Source organism: Chlamydotis macqueenii, chromosome 1 (assembly GCF_036417535.1).
Source record: "Chlamydotis macqueenii isolate bChlMac1 chromosome 1, bChlMac1.mat, whole genome shotgun sequence".
NCBI lineage: Eukaryota > Metazoa > Chordata > Aves > Otidiformes > Otididae > Chlamydotis > Chlamydotis macqueenii.
In genome coordinates this window covers 171,166,010-171,189,565 of record NC_141556.1, presented here as the reverse complement: position 1 = coordinate 171,189,565, position 23,556 = coordinate 171,166,010, and the positions used below count along the sequence as shown (strand labels likewise).

At 39.0% G+C, this 23,556-nt stretch overlaps 1 protein-coding gene across 3 annotated transcripts in view; it reads right to left on the bottom strand.

The window, feature by feature from the left end:
* Positions 1-23,556, bottom strand: part of TBC1D4 (TBC1 domain family member 4) — a 115,497-nt gene that overhangs the window by 23,000 nt on the left and 68,941 nt on the right. The window contains exons 2-11 of one of the 3 annotated variants that reach the window (XM_086771756.1): positions 22,348-22,950; positions 20,911-21,000; positions 17,165-17,269; positions 14,425-14,557; positions 12,450-12,541; positions 11,539-11,649; positions 10,771-10,890; positions 7,105-7,179; positions 5,863-6,089; positions 3,879-4,028 (exon numbers count right to left, since the gene is read on the bottom strand). In XM_086771756.1, coding sequence (XP_086627882.1) covers positions 3,879-4,028; positions 5,863-6,089; positions 7,105-7,179; positions 10,771-10,890; positions 11,539-11,649; positions 12,450-12,541; positions 14,425-14,557; positions 17,165-17,269; positions 20,911-21,000; positions 22,348-22,950 — 1,706 coding nt within the window. The remainder of the gene's footprint in view (positions 1-3,878; positions 4,029-5,862; positions 6,090-7,104; positions 7,180-10,770; positions 10,891-11,538; positions 11,650-12,449; positions 12,542-14,424; positions 14,558-17,164; positions 17,270-20,910; positions 21,001-22,347; positions 22,951-23,556) is intronic. The other 2 variants (XM_086771761.1, XM_086771768.1) reach the window with 2 other exon arrangements.

Genomic DNA, 23,556 nt, shown 5'->3' with positions numbered 1-23,556 from the left:
AACAACGCAGTAAAAACATTCTAGAGGCATCTATTAATATTGTGTTGATGCCTAACTTTACTATACTTTTCATTTCTTAAAGTAGAAAACACAGAATCTTATCAGTGTTTTCTCTCTTCCACACAAAGCATCACAGTAGCGATCATTAGAACTAAATCCAAAAAGCTCAGCCTCCCTATAAACATTAGGAAAAAAAAGATGTCTTTCACCATAGTGAACTTATCTGGAGAACAATTTTTTTTCTCCTGGCTTTAGGTATCTCCAAGATTTAAATCCTAGCAAGTCAACTGAGGCGCCCTTTTAATGAAGGTCAAGACACTTTTAGGGCATGGTTCATGGTTTCTAAATGAATATGCTCCCAGTAACAGGCACAACTGGCCGTATTACCACTCAGGAAGGAAAGCAGATAAATAGGCAGGATCAGCTCTGTAAATGTCAGAATATTAAAGACAATCACATTAGGATGAGGGCAACTGTGCTGCAGAAACACTAACTTCTCTCCATTCATTAGCTGAGATGAAGATGTCTACAATCAGGTGTGAGCCACTGTACTCTATGGCCAACACCCTAGTATCAGTTTCCGAGGTTGTGACCACATGCCAAGTGTGATGTAAACATGGATCAGAATCTTCTATACAACGGTCAACACTTAAAGACACATACATAACAAGCGGAGTTGCTTTTTAACACACAGCTCCCCAGCTGACTGGTGGTGTTTGCATAGGCCCATCTGACTGCTACAAATCGAACATCTTTCCAAAACGAATTCTGACTGAAACTGGCTCTGCTCCTGCATGTCAAAGTTCACCAGAACACCAAGAAAAGCTGCCTGCTGCATCATATGTAATCTCAAAGTTACATGATACAGGAAGTCAGAATACAAAGAATTTTTCTCTAGTGCAATGTGTCTAGGATACACTTCATGAACGTGTGGTAACCATGATCATTCTTAGTGAGGGAAATTCACTGAAGTTTTAATTAGGGTTCCTAACAACCAAACAGCTTATAGTCTTCAGATTGTAAAGGACTGCCACATTGTGCTCAATTCCAACCTAATGTAGACTCACATGAGAACACTAACACCACCTCATGTTGAGCCTATCAGGGAAAGAAGTTGGTCCTCTGTGAAAAATAGTCAAAGAAAAAAAACAAAAACAAAAATCACCGCAAGAAACCAACCCATGAGAAAAACCACACTGTAGAAGATTTGAACTTCCTCTCATTCATAAATCTGGTGTCATAACACACATTTGCAAGCTAAATCAAGTAAAGTTTAAATAGTTCAGCAACCATCAGATGGACAATATATTTTATTCCCCATTAGTTCAAGTGACAGCTGGATTGCCTCAGTCACTCTTATCACATCAGCATTACTAATCTGGCACTTCTTTCTGACTACATTTGTATTCACTTCATGAATCCAACTAGATGCCAACACTTCATACTTGCTACTGTAATTTCCTTACTATGACAACTCAGACTCAGTTGTTCCCAGAAAGATCTACAGCTAAGGAGATCTCATTTTCATAAGTGTTTTCACACAAATTCAAGATTAAATGGTGTCAGAAACCTCTATATTATGAAACCTAAGTAAAAGCAGGGTAGTCTTCTGGGAATTACTCCTAGTTTGAAGATCTCCCCACTTTACAGTTCAAAACTCCATTATAATGAAAGACAGTATCTTGACTAGCATGCATAACCAAATCCAGAAAGAGTAGTATCTCAGACAGTTCAGCTTGGAATTAGCTGTCATTGAAGCATAGTTTTAGTAAAATACTCAGTAGTTGCATTCCCCAAATCCAGAAAGCTGGGTTTCATGGTATCCAGCTGCCTGTACAAACTGACCTGGCCATTGGTTCAGCTTGGACGGAGTCTGCTAACTGAAGAGAACACAGAAACAAAGTTGGACTGGAACTCAAATTAGAAGTAGCCTGTAAGAGGTTATTTTTTTTGTCATTTGTCTGCACATCCTGGTGTGCACTCACCATTTAATTTCAACTTTAACAATTCACCTGATACTTAGTCTAGCGTTACTGCATTGTAGTAGGAAATGGAAAAGCCAAGCATCCAATTGACTTATAAAGTAACTATTACTGGACACAAGGTTTAGAACAGGCGATTTTAAAAGCCTACTTCTACACTGGATGAGATGTCAATCTCTCCTCTCAAATTTCAAAAACATATACTGCTTATTCCTTATTTATTTGTGCATGGGTAGAAAGGTATGGTCACCTTAAAGTGACTCCCTCTTCAAAACTGAGAAATAGTTCTAAAATTGGTTTTGGAAATACTTCCTAAAATTAAGTAGCAATCAGTTTACGTTATGCCTCTATTAGAAAGTGAATCTAGACAATTTCACGTTTACTTCTTAAAAGCTCTGGGATTTAGGGGAATGAGGGGGGAGGACAGCTGGGGTCCAGCCACTAAGGCAGTGTAGTCACCTTCCTATAAGGATGTCTCACCTTACTCCATTTATACACAAGTTTATTCTGCTCGATGAATCTAAACTGCAGAAATTTACCACAGTGTATTTTGTAACTATGTCTACATTACAGCTTTTGGCTGCATGCTGTACACCAATTACAGATTAGATGCCAGAAAGAGACACTTTAAATGTCAGTGAAATCAAGGTAGGATACAGTGTGCTTAAGGAAACAGTACGTACTTTGTATTTATTCTAACCTATGTATTAGTAGAGATGACTAACTCAAATTGTACCTTAAAGTCACCTGTACGTCAACTGCATCTTACACCAGTTTGTATATCTACGTAATTTCTTACAGTCTACCCTAAAATGGAGATTACAAACTAATATATATTTAATGAAACTGCACTCCACAAGGTGAAAAAATTTCTTTAGGCACCCCTAAAAACTTCCACACCCACCTCATACAACTGAAATCCCCACATATTAAAGTCCTAACACACCTAGAATCCAGATATCATCAACACTTGCTTTTGTTAAGAATGCTATCTACTATTATTTTTCCAGGGAGAAACAGTCACAAAAGCAGTTTCTACTACTCTACAGTTTTCTGTTGGGAATGATTAAGGGAGAGCCACACTCAGAGATGAAGAGTGCCAGAAACACAAGTACAGTTCAATGAACAAGGACAGACTGAAAATGGAAAAAGGGGTCATCATTGACAGAAGAGAGATAAAAAGGCCAGCAACTGGCAAAAAACCATCATGAAGTTCAAAACTATGGCTCCACTTTATTCACTACAGGCCTACTTCAGAAAAATAACCCATACACAATTTCCTCGAGCATCCTCCTGAAGGAGAGCCTATTCTTTCAGTAAAAAGTGTGACTTCTGTTCAGACACTGTCTTTCACGCTGATGTCAGAAAGCTCTTCCTGTATCTTCGCTTCTTCCCCACTCCTCCTCAATTAGAAGTTATTTGACGATTCTCTCTGAACATCTCACAACTAGTATCACTCAGATAATTTGGTATTTCCCTTTCTTCATGCACAGGCATCCCATGTTAGTACTGTACAGTCTTCACATTGCTCTTTTCTTATTTTCACATGCCAGTGACCACAGCAACACATGCTGGTCTGCATTCAGCAGAGAAAGCATTAAATTGGCGTGACACTCCTAAAAACATTTCAAGTGACAAACCAATGCAACGTATTTGCAACACCACAACAGAAACAGGTCACAGCTATTAGATGCCAGCAGACAAGCTGCTATTTTTAACAGTTGGGTTTTTTTTGCCAAAAGCGTGTTTGTCCATTTGCATCAAGTGCTTAGGAAGTCTGTTAGAAATGCAGGAGCACAAGGCAGAGTGGGAGAGATCCCGTGTGCTGTGTTGCGCTAGGAATCCTGTTGCTAAGCTGGTGGCACTGAAGAACTAGGCAGGAGACAACACGCTCACCTCTTGGAGAGGGCACTTTCCGAGTGCTGGAGCAACCTTCCCGAGCCCTGGTAAAAGCTTTTCAGGAAAGAAGGGGCAGAGACAGAGGAGGGGAGACCAGGTGACGCAGATTCACTCTCATTGAGAGGGCGCCGAACCCCAATAATAGGACTGTGCGAGCAACAAGAGAACATAGCAGATGGGTCAGCATGGATTCAGATACAACAACAAAACATCCAGATTAAAGATACCAGCCAAGCACCTTGTCTTGGCTTACAGTAACTTTGCTCTCCAGAAGATCAACTGTACCAAGTACACTACGGAGCAGTTTCCCCAACAATATTGATTTTGTTGTTACAGCTGATTTATTTTAAGAAACATTTTGATGACATTGCAGATCAGGTAGACCACTTTATTTCTTTAGCCTTATTTATTCTGAATGTAAATTCAGAAAAAGAATCTCTGAAACATTCAGAAAACATCCTTAGAAACCTGCTCCCAACAACATGAACCACCTTGCTTCTTCCCTTCAGTGTTCTCTTGGTTTTGTACATAACCTAAGTGTATTGCTAGAACATATTAGAAAGTAGAGATTATTTAAATGCAATATGTTTTGATAAATTTTTGTGAAGTGTTTAAATCAAGAAAGATAGTCCTACTACACAGATAAACATTACTTAATAACAGTAAAAAGTGTTGAGAGGACATAAAAATCAATTTAGTTTCTTTTACTTAACATTTCTGATTAAACCTCAATAGGAAAGGAGAGAAGGAAAAATCTCAGTCTAGAACCAAGTTGTTACAAACTGTTTTGACTGAAAATATGCTGATGATGCCACTTAATCAGCGACTTCTAAAAAATTATTACAAAGAAGTGAAGTCAGCAAGTCCTTCAGTTGAACTGTCAGGGTTTCCTGTTTGCATACAACATGGTCATTGGAAAAAAAAAAAATAACCAAAGTTTATCTCAGTAAAAACCACACTATTTATCTCTTCAGAAACACAATGTAACAAAGCTATTTCAAGGCTACTTTCTTACCCTTCACCTCCTTCCATTCTCTTAAACAGAATAAACTTTTTTGCCTTTCTCTACAAGCTGGTGTGGCATTGACACTGATATTTTAATCTAGACAAATGCGTGAGAAATTATTATGTGAAGCCATTTTTAGAAAGAGCCCACAGAAAGCAGAGCTGCAGCCAAGCACTGAAACAGACAGTTTGGAGAAAGTGCTCCTCCAACAGAAAAAATTCAGCTCATCTGGGCCTGAATCTTGCAAAGGTTTTGGAGTTTGCATGGTCACTTACTATAGATAGCCAAGATGGAGACAGAGAAAGAAAGTACAACCAAAGAGGCCCACAATGAACTGTGGGGACCTCTTCTGACTGAGTGAAGAAACTTCTGAAGGAACAGTATTCCACATGTTAATAGCTGGAGAGTCTCCAAAAAGGAAGGGGAAAGAAGTTACAGAGGGAAGTTCTGGAGAAAAGCACACAGGGAAATCACGTGTCTCAGTTCAGTGAAGGTGTTTAATCCTTAAGTCTTTTTGTGAGACTCCTCACCAGTTTTAAATCTGGACATACTCTCTGGGAGCTTGGCTAACACAGCAACTGACACTTGAAGCTGTCAGTGACTTTTTCATCCTTGCATAAAACCGCCAGGCTATTTTCTATGCGGTTAAAAGCAGTGAGGACCTCATCTGGTCTGACTACACTGACAAAAAGGCTCAGCTCAGAGGTGACAAATAAATAAGTGAACAGATTCGCACCAGCATCCAGCCTGATGATCAATTTGCTGGATTGACACTTCCCCTGAATCACTAATTCAGGGATTAGTAAGTTACTGCAAAGCACCCAACTACTCGGAGGCGGAGAAGGCAGGCTGAAAATAAAGAAATAAAACCCAGAGCAGTGCATAAATAGTTTTTGTAAGAAGGAACACAGGTGAGGCTCGTGTACTGAAATTGCAGGAGAAAGCAGGCGCGTGGCACGGCATGCCTTGACTCACCTTGTCGTCTCCACGCAGCTCTGCCGCAGCAGGGGGGACCGGACGCTCTGGGATCTCCCGTTCTGGAAGGTTATCCTCCGCCTGGCACTGGATGGGGGGTGGCTGAAGGTATGCGCGCGTCTCCTGAACTGCGGGGAGTCCAAGTCTTCCTCAGGAAACGGCTGCCAGGCTGAGGACACGGGAGACGCTGGAGGAGTAGCTGGCGGGGAATCACCCGGTGAAGCGTCCTGAAAGGAAGTGGTGGCGGAATGAGGCCTGTCGCTCTGCGCCCTACGAGAGCTCTCGCCTAAGCCCATGGGCTGTGTGCGGCATCGGAGCACCAAAGCCTCTCCCCTTTCTTGGTCATGGCCTATTATAGGCTAATTATCACCAAAACCAGACATCCTTTGTTAATTTACTCCAAATCAGCAGCATCCTTCTTCAAAAAAAAAAAAAAGAAACCAAAAAAAAAAAGAGAGAGGAATAAAAATGTATATACAACGTGAACAACATACTAATTACTCCTCTCACACAGATCAGCATTCCAGCTACCAGACTTCTGGCTCTTTCGGGAAAACACAGGAATTGAAAAGACTAGGGAAACTGCTTTTAGCTAGTTTCCTCGACATATCGCGAGCATACTTCCTGTGCCGTCATAGTGATATCCTGGAAGAGAGACTGTTATTGTACAGCCAGTTTATGAGTAACTGTAGCAGGAAAACCATAACAGAATCTTCACCTCCCAGGAAAACCAGCAACCAATCCTCACGTGAGGTGAAACATTAAAAACAGGAAACAAAAAGAAAGTGAACTGAGTTCCGCCTGCTCGCCCCCATATAGCATCCCCAACACCTGGGTTTAGGTCAAAAATTGTTACTTCCCTAAAGCAACTTTACTTACAGAAAGGATTCTTCACCTTCAGAGTGTTTCCCTTCGTTAAGATATGATCTTTTTTAATTACCTCAGCGAAACAAGGCAGAAGCTGACGAGAAGTTCCCTGCTTTTTGTAAAAGCAAGGGAAGTGTAGAAAAAAAAAATAAAAGTCTGGCAATCCAACAATAGATTAAAGCTGAAGTTTCAAGTCAACATACGTGCCAGCTTTCTTATACCCTCAGCCTCCCAGAGGAAACTCAAATTTATTTGGGTTCTGTAAATTGATGTGCTTTGTGCTACTTCCTTCAAACTGAAGCAGAGCGCCATAGTTACGTTTCATTAACACCCGTGCACGAAAATGTGCCAATTTTAACTAAGCTCCTTACGTACTTTGTCAGAAGCAAGGCTGTTGCAGCGCTCAAAGCTGTCTACGCTTCCCAGACGGCCTCGCATTCTGTTGGCTCCCTGCAAGAAAAAAAAAAGGCGAGTAATTTAATCTGGTCTTTTTCATTTTTTTTCTGAAGGTGGCAACAGCTGTGCAGGTGAACACAGGACAGTTCAGGCACGTGACACGTTTGCTATAAGAGCACAGATCATGAGGCAAGCACTGAATTTTACAAGCAGTGACATCTTTAGCTGGCAAAACTATCTTCTCCCCTCTTGCTCCAAGGAGTTTTAAATCTGCAGCTCTGTTGTCTGAAGCAACTGAGTATTTGTTGATCCATCTGAGACAGAGCAACTGAGTTGGCTTAAACAGAATTCGAAAAGCTCCAGACCTCAGTACTGTGCAAGCACTGCAGCTAACGGATGCATTTGACATACATCTCTAAACAGAGAGTTTACTCCACACCTCGACATTTCCTACAAATTAATTGCACCTTGCAAAAGTAATGAAAACACTCAAACTGGGAAAAAATAACACTCCCTGGCTGCAAATCCAGTCAAATAGCACCAGATACAAACAAGCATTTTCAATTACAATGCAGATAACCTGAGGCAAATTTGCTAGAAATTAGCATTAGCAGATCCTTGTCGAAATTGTTAACAGTCATCTGGTTTCACAGGAAAAGGTGATAGAGCCGCAACACTTCTGACTACCTTCCGCTCCTAACTAACTCTCATGAAACATGGGTTATATGCTGCTGGACACTTCCAGCTGCTGAAGTAAGTTGCTTTCAGTACTTTACCAGGGGAAAAATAGTCTAAGTTTTAGGAAGACTATAGATAGAGCTCCTCTTTCTATACTTGCAACTACAGGGGAAGTTTTGTCAACATCAGCAGTATTTATTTAGCCTACTTTTTCCTGGTAAGGTTTATTTTCAAGACTTAAGAGTGCCCTTTAAGTACATTATCCCATTTAAGCTCATTACCAATGAATACTCTGCCTGAAGCATCTCTTCACTGACCCTCATAATAAAAAAAGAGCAAAGGATAACTTGGAAGTTTCTCACTAGCTTTAAAAATACATACTTTTAGCACTGTAAGAAGGGCTTTTGGGTTCAGAAAAAAAAGAAAAAAAAACAACAAAAGAGGTTCCTGTAGCATGGGCTGGAAGAAATCTGTTCATAAGGTCAAACAGAGGTTATATTTATTTTTCTGAGGTACCTCATTAGAAAGCCACAGCCTGTTTTCATTTCAAACCTGACAAAAACAAGAACAGTCCAGCAAAACAAACAAGTGAAAGAGTTACATTCCTCTGGGACTAAGGGAAGCTAGAACACAGAACCCAGCGTGTTTCCCTACAGTGACTAGTGAGCAGCTACTCCTTCAAGTAGCTTAGAATGTCACTTGATGCTATTTATCTAGCTAAGAAGCCATCCACTTAAAGTGTACCTAGATATCTGGTTACTACATACTCATTTCTAATTTTGCTAAGATTGAGGCTGCGTAAGTCTCTCCCCCACATATACTGACTTTTACTTTCTGCTTAAATCCTTTTCTCTACAAACATATGCTGAATGCCCATTTTTTTAAAAAACTCAATTTCTTTCCTGATCTCTTTGTTACTAAATATACTTTAAAATAAACGTGATAAGTCATGCAATAATTAGCATCCTATTACATCAATACCATGTGATTTACAGCTAGCTTAAGGAGAGGAAAATCCATCACACCAATAAGTATTTGGTGCCTAAATACCCTTAGGAATTAGCCACTATCTATTAGGCTTGTTGTAAGAACCCGATGAAGAATAAGAACTATTGAAACAGTCATTGTATAACACAGTATACGTGCACAGAGACATTTGTCATATATGCCTGCTTTAACCAAATAATTAGTGGTTGAGCTGCACTGTAAATTGTTTTTCTTAGTCTTGCATTGTGTAACCTTTAAAAAGGTCTGCAAGAATGAACCCCTCTGTGTATCAATGATTCACTACAACATACTGCTGTTCCTGATCTCCTGCAGTTTCAAATTAGAGATGAGACAAACTTAATCACAACAGTAAGTCCACTTCATAAACAGCAAACTTAAAATGGTCCTAATCCAGACCTGAGTGCCCATTTCTCTCATTTCACTTTATCATGGACTGTAGATATTTATCCTATAACATGCAGCACGTTACAGTGACCCTGGTGAGAAGGAATGCACTATATAAAAACCAACACTATATAAGCAATTCCCTTTCAGAGACTCTTCAACTTAAGCAGTGCATTTCATCTAAATGATTTTTCCTCTAGCGCTAGTATGTCCGTATATGGCAGGGCTGCTTTACTAAGTTATTCCCAGCGATGTATGCCTGTTCCACAACCACCGCAGGGTTAGTGACCCACCATCACAGCTAGATCACTCTCCAGTCACATGTTCTTTAGATGTGGAAAAGAAATCAGAGACTCAGCACAGGCATGTAGCTGTCACCATTTGATGATATTCCAGACTGCTGAAATTATCCAGACCTTCTGGCCATCACTGCTCTCTTTTGCACGCTCGCTCTCCTCTCTGTATTCAGACCAAGGCCCCAGTGTGTAAGACTTGCTACACAACATAGGCCAGATTTAACCAGGAGAGTTTTAATGCCAGCTTCAGTCCTAGGTCAAACTCATGCCTAACCTCAAGTACAAACAAAAGCTCTAAGGATTCTCCCTGAAAAACAATGTTTTGTCTTCTTTATAGGAAACATTTGTGGCATTCTGCGTTTCCAGGTTACTTTATGATGTGTACACACATAAGCTGCAAGACAAATGGAACTTAGGACTTGAATTAGTATAGTACTTTTAAAATTACTAGCAGAAGAAACTTAATTTCACTGCTCCAAATTATATTTAGATCTTGCCATCCAGTATTCACAGCCTATCATACTTTCTCTGTAACGACATACTGGATCCCAGGCACCCAGCCTTCTTCAGTTACCCCTCTATATGCCTCTCCTCTGCTTTCGAGACTCCCTCTGCTGAGCAGAGGACACTGAGCAAAAGTTGCAATTCAAAAGACTTCTTTAAAAGGCTTCTTTAATATAAGAGAGTTCCAGTAATTATCTGCAATTCCACATCATACCTGGCTAGCAATACTGAAGAACAATTCATCTTTTTTTTTAAAAAAAAAAATCTATTCTAAATTACAGTATATTATAAATATATTCTAAAGATTCTTAGTGACTAGCATGAGCAATTTTAGTTGTGAGAGGTAAGGCATTACTTCTCCGAACAGAAAGTTTTCCAGTTTATGTAGGCATATTTGTTCACACATTCAAAAAAAACTTAACATGTCTCTTTACGGGATCATGCAACCATCCGCAATATTTTTTTTTATTCTGAAGCAACATGTCTTATAAAGCTCAGCTAACTCACTTGCCACCTACAATGAACATACATTATTCAGAAAGTTGCCTTTCTCTCCTCTGTACGTGTGGCTTTACCACAAACATTATAGTACAATTAAGTCACAATCAACTCAGTTGTAACCCTCAGATTTCACAGTAGGGATATGACCCCAATAACTATTTATCAGATTGAGGCAAAAAAAAACCCCAAAAACAAACAACAAAAAAAAAATCGGATAGGTCTGTACTGTCAAGGTTATCAGGGAGAGCTGCTGACAATGAGTTGTTAATCTTACCCTTGAGAAGATATTTTCCAGAGAGCTAGTCAAGGATTTCTTGGCCTTGTTTTTCAGAATGTCAAGTTTAAACCTGCCACCACTGGTGGTGCTTTCTGGAATCGCACTGTTAGAAATGGTCTGTCGAAACAAGCAAGGACACAATTCAGCTTTGGCAATTCTTTTTGCAATTGCAGGCCTCCAAAGACTAGAGCTGAACCATGTTACATAATAAACAACATACCCTTGGCCTTTAAAAAAAAACTACCAAAAAAAAAAAACCACCCAACCAAAAAAACTCCATACCTCCAAAAGATAAGCCCACAAAAAACCCACAGTTAAAGGCACATTCCATTCCTGAAGACTAACTTGTAAAAGTACATCAGTTTAATAATACTGTTACCCATTTCCTTTGCTAGACAAGTTTGTAGTTTAAACCAAAATCAATGCCCTCCTCTTCCCTATTCTCCCTAGAAATAACTGTTTGGGAGAGGGGATCAGGGAAGAAGGAGAAGAACAGAAGAGGTATCTTCACACTGTATGGAAATTTATACCTAAAAATAATTAATTGTCTTTCTTTCATCCCTTCCTGCCCTGAAAACTTAAAAAAAAAAAAATAATTAAGCATGCCACTATAAATCAAGTCAAAGTACTTCTCTTTCACAGTCCTCTCAATCACAATACTCAGCTTCAACTATCCCTGACGAACTCCAGCAGTGGCCCCGCTAGTATTCAATGCATTTTAATAGGGCTGGAGAAAGGAGAGGAATAATACAAAATAAGCTTTACCGATGGTGCTTCACCAATGTGAATGTGTGTTTTCTGCTTAGTTTCACAGAGCTGGCGTAGATGTAAGATCACAAGTTCATTTTCTTCCTGGTCATTCTCAGGCTTCATTTTCTGTCAGTAACAGTAAAGAAAAGAAAAAAGTTATCTTTCAAGTTATGATTTGCTTATTTTTCCCTTCCATATTTATGTATTCTTTGAAGTTAATATACCAATATGCCAGATGCCAGAGTGCACTATTAGTATGTCAAATTGCACCACTGTTTGTGTGCCTTCATACTCCATACGAAACAGACCAAAACTTTCCATACGGAGAATGTTAGAGGCGGGGGAGCGGAGGGAGACTTATGCCCACACGCTTTGTCTTCTAAGGTTGTCTGCCATTGTATAGCCTTATAAATGGAATAAGGAACCCAGGAAAACCAAACAGCCATTCCCTTCCTTCAGGCAGCTCGAGAGAGCGTAGCTTTTGGAAGCCTAAATTATTCTGTACTTCATCCACTTGAGTACACCTGCTTACACTAGAATTTTGCTTCAGAGTAAATAAAAAAAGACAGCTTCTGAAAACGCCTGACACATTCCTGATACCTGCATGTCTCACGTGCTCTCAACTCACATACCACTTTCAGGTAGCGAAATGTGTTTACAGACGAAGAACTAAGCTCAGAAAAAAAAAATACTCTGGGTTTGAACATACAGCATCTCAGCAGACTTGGAAATCAAAACTTTTCTGATAGCTGTGTATCACATACGAGGTTAGGTTGGAGCATGCTATTTCAGTATGATGTTTGGTGGAAAAATAGTACATTGTAGATCAGCTACTTAACAAAACAAACATAACCAAAAGCAAAAACATCTAGTCCATTTTATCATGGTCTTTTTCAAACCTGAAACAACAGCTTCTAACATATTACCTGAACACGTTCAAAAATGTCTGCTTGCTCATTATCCGTTAGTGACGACAGATGTCTCTGAATTACAAGTTTGGCTCTTGGTGGATAGAGTCCTGAGAAAAGAAAGGAATGCTAAAGCTTCTAGATTCTCAAACAATCTCTCAAAAAACTTCTAGAAAAATGAAAGTAGAAGATATAAGCCTGCATTTGACTTTATACAAATTTAACATATGACAGTTGTATATCTGCAGTTTACATGATACAAAATACTTCAAGTTTTGCTAAACCACATGGTTTTGTCTCCTTTCTTTAAGTAGTAAAAATAGAACTATCAGTAGCTCAGTGGCTGGCTTCTTCGTAAAAGGTTGTGCCCCCTATCCCAATGACGTCTTCTGTCCTAGAACCAAGGCACCACTAAGACAAAAGCCTGAAAACTGTATGGGAGAGGAAGAAGACGGGAACAGATCAGGGACATAACTGGACAGATACTCAATACATAGGACACTCAGGAGTTTTTGGACGCCTTTTACTGAAAAATTTAGATGCATGTCTACACAAGGAAAGGGTAGGGTACAGGTCATACCAAAGAACTGAAGACACTTTTAAAAGCAAGCACAGCATAAAAGCTGTAAGAATAAAGGAAAGAATTTCTGACATTTGATAAAGTGTATGTTTGCTCACAGAGCTTGTTCTAGCAAGTTGCAAAAACCGTGGGGGAAAACAAAACTCTTGAATCAGATGAAAATCTGTGTCTATGTTTTTTTCATCCAAGGTAGATATCATTCATAGAAAACTGCAATCAGAACAGATAAAATTTTTTCAAAGTCATGAAGCTCTATCTTTGATTATAATAAACTTCTAGACTCTAAACAAAGCAGACAGATAAAAAGAAAAGGACACTAAAATAAGCCCTTCAGTCACTAAGTACAAAGTTTATGAAACTATTACTATGGTACTCAAGTTGTTGCCCTAGAAGAGACTTTATTTTGACACTGCATACTTGACCCAAGCTTGCAAATACCTGGGTTCAAGATACTTACACTGCCTTATACAGCAGCCTCTATAGCTTTTCATCAACAGAAGACCTTCCAAGTTAAGCTTTATCACTTAGGAATATCTGTTGTTATACCTGGAAAATACCAGTCACAGCCTAACAGAATTTCACTTTGGTAAGATTTTATACTTTGCTTTTCACCCACCAGGGGGAGGTAAGTAGCAACAGTGACTTTTAATGAATGGGAGAACTGGCAATTATCAGCGCCATTATCACCAGACCAGAAGATACAAGACTACTGTAACATACTTGCTTTTTTTTGCATACAACACTTCACAAGGAGCTATAGCAGCGGGACTGAAAAAATAGGATCCTGCTAATACTTTTTTTTTCTTTTTTAAATTCCATCTTCTAAGATTTCTGCATGTGTTCCGGCATAGCTCACTTCCAGAGAAACTACAAAGATTTGTCTAGTCGTATTTGAAGCCAAGTAGTTGCCTTATCCTTTTTTATTAGACACTAGTCTCCTAACTTAATCATTTATTTCCCGTAACAGAACTAGGTTTTGAAGTGTGTAAGAGAATAAACACAAAGAAGGAAAGAACAACCTCACACAGGAAAGAACGAACACACAAGACAGACCCTTTTTGATCACAAATGTCTTTTTATGATCCATTTTGAAAGCACGCATCTTCAGGAAAAAAAAAAAACAAATGGAAGGTGAACTGGATGGTTTTTCTGCTCTGCTTAACATTTGAGAGAGGTATGATGATGAAAGAGTATGTATTTATAACAGAAGCTATACTATATTCAGATGTAATATCATTACTGCTATCACCTCCACTTGATTCTAGAGAGAGCAAAGTAATGGTAAGAATTGCTTACTGGGATACTTTTCCCTCTGTTTTTACATTGTTTAAGTTGAAACTGCATGATTAACATAAATAAAATCCTTCTAGAATAATCAGAAAAACACAATTAGAAAATAAACTCAGCTGCTACCTTCAATTCTTTCACAAAGTTTGTGCAATGAATGCATAGGGCAGGCCTCACACAGTTTAATCTGCGTCTTCGCATTTTGCAGAGCTGCAGCAGTGCTAAAGGCTTGTTTCAGGGTAAGCATGACCTCATCAACCTACAAGGGAAGGAGGGAAAAGACAGTATATAAATAAAAATGCATGCCATATACATTACATTAGATTTACAAAACACATCATAGACAGGTGCTTTACAATAAAAAAACACTCCCGCTTGCTGTCTTCTAAAGAGATCAAGGCTGTATTCCCAGCTTTCTGCCTTTTCTGTGGATGCTCACCATCTTCAAGTTCAGCCAGACAGGGCAATTGTGAGTATCTAACCGCAGCCACCAAAGCCTACTGGGCAGGCAGTCACTGCTCTAACAAGCTGCAAGTGGGAATTTTTTGCTTGAATATATGCTGGCTAAATAAAAAACATTAGTTTCTTTTGCTTTAGCTTCAAGTTTCTCCTGTAAATTGTACGTGCTGCCTCTCAACAATTTTCCTCCCATCACTGTACCATTTTAGCAAAAAAAAAAAAACCCACAGACCCCTCCTTCTGGCAGACAGGAGCTTCCCACAGCAGCTCACTTTTCTCCAGGCTACTAGACTGGCTACCAGCCTCACTACAACCACCACCTGATCTTTAAGTACAGCTGGCTTGCTCTGCAGTCTGCCCTGATCTCTCCACTGCACTAGTACGAATGCAGCAGTGCTGTTCCCACACAGCAGCACTGGAAAAGCTCAACTTTTGAGTAAGAAAGGTTGAGGTGTCAGTGTTTCTCCACACTCATTCAAATATGCTCCCAGACCTTATATACAAAGTTCTTGGAGTTCCCCTGTTTGTGTTTTAGGGGAATAAAATGCTTATTAAAAGCTGTTTGCTTGAGTCTTTGCATTAGCGTGGAAAGAAGGAGACGAAAGCTTGATGACAATCTCAGAAAAGAAATTCGTATTCTACTTGAGAATCAGGTCCTTGCTTTTACCTGTTGCTTTGCTTATAACTAGTCTAACATTGAAAACATACAGACTTTTTTTGAGGGTCTGTCACCTGATGGGGGAGGGGGATAAAATAAAATAAAATAATAAAAAATAAAAAATAAAAAAAAAGAGAGGCACTTGCTGAAAGTGTAAAAGTGGAAATTTGAATTAGTTTCTGTCCCGATACATTTAGGGTTTGAGGTTTTTTTTTGTTTACTTGGGTTCTTTTTTTTATTATAGAATTAAACAGAACAAACAACACCTGCCTTTTTTGTTTTTGTTGGGGTTTTTTTGTTGTTGTGGGGTTTTTTGTTTTTGTTTTTTTTTAAACTCACAGTTCTAAGCACTACCAGTAGCTTCTGGATGCTCTCTCTTCTCAGCAATAAAGCGGGGCATTAAGCAGTGAATACAGACTGGTAAAACTTTTTCAAGTTGGCAACAATGCCTCCCAAATGGAAGATCCACAGTCCTAAGCATACGGATTATGATTACACTAAAATCAGGAGAACTGTAGCTAGGTTTAGAGCAACTATACACAAACCTATCAAAACAGCCTGCCTGGCAGCACAGAATCCGGAAAGCATTGGGTTTTACAGCTCTGCCCTGTCACAGTCAAACTGTCACGGGGGTCCAAATGACTGAAGCTGAAAGTAGCTCAAGAATGTTCATTTCATACTGCTGTAACAGCAAACTCACACATATCAGTACTAGAATATGTAAAGAAGTTCATAAATAGTTGGTTTCTTTATACAGTACATTTTAGGTCTTTGAATTATACGTGGTCAGATTTATCAATAGGTCAGATGTAACACTTTCTGCTAGCACAATGATTTCATAAGCTCCCGTTTGGATAAAGCTATAGCCTCAGCTACCATTATACACCTAGAGCTGTTAACTGCTTGAAGTTTTATTGATGTAAATTTATTCACTCTTAAGCCAGTCAATGGATTAACAAATTATATTTTCAGTTAGCTAGAAGAGTGATTTTTAAGTTTAGCTGAAAAAAGAGTTAGCAGCTCTTAACACAGCCATCAGGAACAAACATGTTTCAGAACAGAAAGCAACTTATTTTAAAGTGTCAGAGCTTTAAAATAAAAATGTAGCAGCCAATATAATTTCCTGTCATCTCATGCATCTCATGTCATTAAGTTAAATTACTGGCACCTGGAACTTCAGTTGATTGATACACACTTTATAAAATGTCCAATGGATTTTTTTATAGTTATACACATATTATGGTTTTCTTCTCTGATCAGATACTGCTGTTTTCTCCTCCTGAGGAACAAAACAGACTACAGGGAAAATGCTAAAGCCACATGCAGGTTGAAGATTCATGCAGGATCAGACAGTAGTTTAAACCCTACCCTGAAAAGTACATTTGGGTTTTATCATTAGCTTTGTTACTGATTCAATACATTTAATCACATGTTTAATAAGGAACCAAGTGTCTCAACAATCAGAAATGCAAGAAGTACAATTAAATACAGAGCTGAAATATGCTCACAGTCTGCATCTATATGGATTTTTTCTATTTGTTATTGATATATGCATCAGCAGAGTAGCAGACTACGGCCAGATATTAACAGAATGTATGCATTTACTATTGGATTTTTTCATAGTCACAACTGAGAAGACGTGACCACTGAGGCTCAGTTGACACAGCAGAATAACAGAGACTCCCATGGGTTAGGAAATGCCTCAGACATCCCTCAATGCAAAGTCTAGGATCATCAATAAATACTCACCAGAGACTCACTTGCACACTGGAACACATAGCAAACATACTGGCTTAACCCAGGTTCAACAGATTCCCGGCAAATGAAACCGAAGTGATCAACGTGTTTTATACCCTAAAAGAGTTCAAAAGCAGCATGAGTGGACTACTTTATAAACAGGTTTAGTTTGCAAAGTGATCCTAAAAATAGTTACAAGACTCTAACACTAGCCAATACAAAAATTCAAGAAACTGTAAATGTATACTTCTAATGATCTATTTTACAACTACAATAGCTATCTTCTAAATTGCTTTTTGCATTTAAAAGTTACATAAAGCTCTTGACACAATCAAAACATAAGTTACACAGCAGTAGACCTGGATCTGAATTTCTTCCATTAGGAAACTGGACTTTCAGGGAAGCAAAATACAGAGTGCTAGTTTGTATTTGGAATTGCCTCTGCAGGAAACACTTGATGTAATGAGCCCACGCTAAAACATGGGACTGGAGTAGCATCAAAGTAGCAACAGATCTTAACTTTCCTATAATACAAGTTAGGACTACACCAAAAAAAAAAAAAAAAAAAAAAGCAGGGAATGACTGGTGACATGCAGAATTCCAACCAAATTCTTAAATAAATTCTTTGCGACTGAGTTACATATCAGAAGTTTCAAGACTTACTACACATCACTGCTGATGTTTTCTTTCAAGATCCTAGTCTAACTGCTTGACAGAGAACATTGCCTTGCTAAAAACAGCACTGAGAAGATCAAAGAGAGCTGCTTCCTAAGAAGTACTATATTCCCAGTCTCAATTCATGGAACATGACTCACTATTGTTAAAGCTTTTGCCAATGTTTTTATCATCTAAGTATGGCAATAGTCGATTTTCTCCAAAAGAAAGCCTAATCCTTCAAGTTCAAATACAACAGAAAGTAGAGCTCTGTTGCTTGGATCCATCTCCAAAGAAAACATCTATATCATAAAAGAGGGGAAGAGGCAAAACAACTTACTCGTCACTACAGAAAACACTCAGACAAAAACTGGTAACGCACTACGTGACAGACTGAACATACTGTCACTACATGCTGTAGTTTTTAAAAACAAAATTCCGAGAGTTTCATTTGTCCTACTGAAACAAATCTTAACGAAGGTACAGCGGGTGTCTAAGATGGCACAAATGGCATCAGTTTACCACAGCCCACACTAATCCTGACTTAACTGAACCCATTTGCCTGTGGCATATGCAGTCTTCAAAAGTATAAAATGAAAAAGAACAGATGTATACACATATGTTAATCTATGCAACAGCGAAGCGCTGCACTCTATTTTGCAAGGAAACGATATTTACTTAAGGCGGTTCCGTAAGAGGCCAGTTCCCTCCCCACTGTCAGCACCTCAACAAGCCTACTGCTGTCTGATTTCTCAACCTCCACACGGACGTGACACTTGCACCACTGAAGCATAAAGAGCACAGTACGTTCCTCCATTTACAGTAGCTCCATCACATTTGTTTAAGAGGGTGGCCAGACTTGTCATGCCAAAAGAGCCAAGTTTTCTCTTGTTCGGTGTTCCCTCAAGGTCAGCAGGGCTGCAACAAGAAAACTTCTACAGCTCTCTGACACCTGAGCTTAGAGAGCAGACACAGGGGTTTATCATCAATTATATTTGCTCCTTTGACAATTATATGGAGTGAGGATAATGAAGGCAGCAGATCAACCATACTTAAGCTATAGAATAAAGACACCTTTATTAGACCAGACTAAAAGAATCCAGAATGCAAGCTGAAGAGAACATCTCCTTTTTATCGTTTGAAAACAAGAACAACAAACATTCCTAAGCTGCAGTCTCACAATATGCAATAAATCACTGCCCTATAAATCCACAATAGAGAAGTTCTGTGGCTAGCACTGAGTTCCTAAAAGAAGTACTGATGAGGTTTATGCAACCAAATCCCTAGTCTTGAACAAATTAATGTTTCATTTCTATTGAACAGAGAAAAAAAAAAACCTGACTTCTCTAAAGTACTTGTTTTGCATTAAAAAAAAAAAAAAAAAAAAAAATCAAACCAAAAACCCCACAGTATTGTTAGTGCCTGCTGGAGTTATTCAAGCATGCAAAATAACAAAAGCTTTTCTCCAAATGAAAATGAAGAGGTGGACTGAAAAACTCCACCTCCAAAGCCCAACACACAGCATTACCTAACATTATTTACTGTACAGTTATTTTATTGAAGGAAAGCTTGGCCTTGAAGGTCTATCATGGTCTTGCTGGTCTCCACCACACTTTAAACTCATCAGAGCAGAGGTTGTCCCCGCTTAAGACTGTTTTGTTTGACTGCTGTCAGTGTGTACGTGCAACCCAGGAGCCCAGTACGTAAAGCTGAAGTGTCTCTTTCATTCAGCTCAGTACACCCACAAAGTGGGAGAGGACTCAAGCCACTTGCAAATTTTGCTTTCGATACCACCGCTTTAAGAATCTCTTTGATCTGCATTTATGATAACACTATTAATACATCATTGTTTAATTCTACTGTCTCATTCTGTATTTGCACTTGCCTTTTTTTCTCTACTAAGAGCAATACCAATTGTCGTTAAACAGCAGACCTGACTTAAGGGCCTGAACCTTTAGTTGGTAGCTCAAGGCTCCATTTGAGCTACAAGTACTGACCAGTTCTTAATTTGTATTAGCACCGGTAGCACAGTCATGCAAGAGCAGATTTGTTATCAGCATTAAAATGAAAGCACTTGGGGGTGAAATACAGGTTTAGAGCATGCCAGGAAGTGTACTTTAAAACTAGAACAATAATATTTAAGGAGGCCTGAAGTGATGCATGTGAATGGTCAATGAAAGAATAATGTAATAAAACAAGACCTCAAAACAGAAAGTGCCAGAAGTAGCAGCTGCTGAACAACAGCAAGATAGAAAGGTGAATCCCTCAGCCCTGATATTTAACTTTATAAGATACATTTACTTATTACTGGACATAGCTAGGTCCATATTCCCCAGAAGAAGTGATGCAGGTGAATTACTGTTTTTCTGGAGGGCTGATCTGATGCTCTCCTCCTTTCAGTCCAGAGGCTTTCAGGAGCTTAGCTGCTCAGAGACAGCACACTCGGAGCATCCTAATGGAGACTAAGCTGCTTCCAAAAGCATACAGTGCTCTCCTAAAGCAGAACAGTTTATACTTTGTTTTCTGACCAATGATCAAAGTCGCCACTACCACAGCTCAGACTGGTTATTTTGCACTCATCTTTTCTGTACTTAAGCTCTTTGGAAATGACATTCCATTATTTTCGTGCAGTATCTACTTGAAACTACTACCTGACGAGTGAAAGCCCTGATTTGAGTAACAGCTGTCACTCCTATGAAGGCACATCAGTATTTCAAGTCTGCTGCAAGTGTTTATGAAGCAATCGTAGTTCCAATGTCTTCAGTTGTACTCCTCAAAGAAGGTGATGTATCAAACTTCATGCAGGATTTGGATATACACTAGTCACAATTGCTCAAAATCTGCCCTCCTTTTTTTTCTTTTTTAAATTAAGGAGCCAATAGGGTAAACCAGCAATTTAATTTAATTCAGGGTAATTTAGATAGGATAAACTGTTTAAAAATGGCCCTTGAGACTGAATAAAGCAAAAGGGTACAGAATGTTGAAACATAATTTTACATTTCTCTTTTTTCTGCTGCCTATAGACCAGCAAGGCAACTCAGCTGAAGAACAAAAAAACTCCTTTTCTCCTGATGATCTACATGTTGCTTGTTATTAATGCTTACCTGAGAACATGAGGAGATATCTTTAAAATTCTTTTCAAGAACAACAGATTTGGTGTCTGGACTGATGAGGTTAACTTCAAACCTTCCAACCTTGGGAGTGGGAGAAAATAAGTCTAGTTTATGACTGTCCCGGAGGCACAACATTAACAGCGAGAAAAATGTCACAATCTAGCCATTTCTTGTTCACATAAAGCACCTTCAGCACAACCGCTTACTCAGGAGGAACAAGGGTGCCATAATTCAGTCTATGTTAAGAAAGAATATTTCAATAAGAACAATACACTCGGTTTAATAGGAAAAAGACTTGGAGAGAAGACAACCTTCTCACCCCTCCTCCCTTTTCTTTTCAAGTTATTTTGGTCCAAAGATCATACGTTTGACAAACAATACTAAAACCTTTAGTAAACAATGTGGCTAAAATAAAAGCTGCAATAAAAATCAGAATTTATGGATTTATTATTTTTTAAAACATACTACAGATCTGCTAAGAAACTACATTGATCTTAAGGTGATACTTTTTTTTCTGTCCCAATTCCAGATGAGAAAGAGTAGGTTCTCCAGCAAGCTATCTTTTCAGCTTTCCCAAACTGCTTTTCAAGCGTATGGAAATTATTCCATAGAGTTTGGGGAGTTTTTCAGCTAACTCCTTTTCATTACTAGTGATAGTTGTGGCTTTCTAAAGGGCAATGCATTCTCACTTCAGTTAGCATTTCCCCAAGAGAATAAAAGCCAAGAATTATCTTTAAAGCAAATGGAAAGACAAAACGCAGGCATTTAGCTCCCTGTTATTTTAGGGTCCAAAGATCTTTCCTTTTATGGGTCACCTCCTTTAAGTGTCCTTTTGTTTTCTCAATACAAGCTCTGAAGATGTCAAATGCACTTCAGACAAGAAGAAATAACCATGAGGTCTGAAGGAAGAAGCCTTCAGTGCAGAGATGGTTGAGTACTTATCTGGGAAAGACAAGCTGAACGTCACTACAAGGTATCATAAAGGGGCTGGCTCAGACTGAAGGCTGTGAAAGCCTTATGTGAAGTTGCAATCTTCTTTTTAATTGCACAAGAGGATTTGTTCACATGGAAGACTTCATCAATTCTCTTTTGAAAGCATACTCACTTTTTTCAGCTAGGTCCTAGATCTCACCCATACAGACAAACCGGAACTGCAGATAAAATAATTATTTCCCTAGAAACTCAGCTCCTGCAAGTAATTCCTTTTTCTTAAAATTTTCCTGAGCTCATGAGTTGAGGTGATTTCCTTAAGAAAATTCAGTTACCTGTGTTCCAATCATTTATGAACAGATATATAAATATTTATGACTAATCATGAAACCATACTGGATCTATACTACTTATCTTGCAAAACTTGTCTCAGCTTCAAACTGCACTGGGGAAGATACAGTGCAAAACTAACATGAAATTGCTCATCCTAGCACACACCTGGAACAACATTGTCCTGTTCTTCTCAGAATCAGAGGGTTGAACATGACTAGGTGCACTTGCATGTCTTCTGCGCGGCTGTACTTTGAGGTTTGTGTCATGAACCCTTCTTTGCATAACTGCAGTGACACTGCTGCACCGGGAGCGAAACTCTTGCTGCTCATCAAAGCCAGAGTCCTCTAAAATTCGCTCTGGAAAGGATCCACGAGTGCTGGCCAGGTTGGTCAAGTTGGTCTGGCTGCCAACTGTGAAGATTGCAGCATGACCTGTGATGTTATTTGGGCTGTCCAGCTCCTCAAACGGGCTATCCAACGGAGAAGCTGGCACACTTCCTTCACAGAGGGGTAAGTCCAAACTCGACTCGTTATTCCGCTGCTCATTTAATAGTTTCAGGCGCTGGCGCTCATGAAGGCTGAATTTCTCAATGCAATCATCAATTAGTGTGGAAGGAGCTTTCTTGTGAGCCACCGTCACCTTTCCACAGTATAAGACCTCAAATTTTTGAGAATCATAGAAGGCATCTTCACCCTCCTTACTTGGTTTGGCATCTTCTTTCAGTGCTGCTTTCGATACTTGTCTTATGCTGCTGATGACATCAGGAACCTACGGGACAGTTTGAAAGGTCTGTTTAGTAGCCACAAATGAGATAGCATAGACAGTGATGTGTCAAACATTAAGTATTTACACAAGTTATTTCTTCAGTAGAGTGCCATTAGCTTCTTGGCTGACAACATAAAAATAGTAAATTCTAAATTCTGTATAGATAATTTACGTGGTGGAAGCAAAACAAATAATTTCTATATTTTTTACTGGAATCTGTTTCAGAACATAAGGTTTTAAATTACCAAAAGGTCTATTGACAAATGTTTGCTTTTTAATTTTTTTTTTTTAAACCAAGACTGCCCTCTTTTTTCTGTAGCCCTCTTCCTACATCAGCTTTGCACAGGGCCACCACTACTTCTTTGTTTTTATTTTGCAGAGCTAGATATTCCATTCCTAGGACAGTTTTGGAAACAATTTTGTGAAAGAGAGACCAGCAATCTCTGTATGTTTCAACTGACACTTTCGGAATACAGGCAGCAAGTGTGTGGAAATTTTCCCGAAGTACAAATTGCATTACTTCTCGTTTGCTACCTACTACAAAAACCTCACATAGAATGTCATCCATTCTATGACATAGCTTACTTAAAGGGCACACTTCCCTGCTGT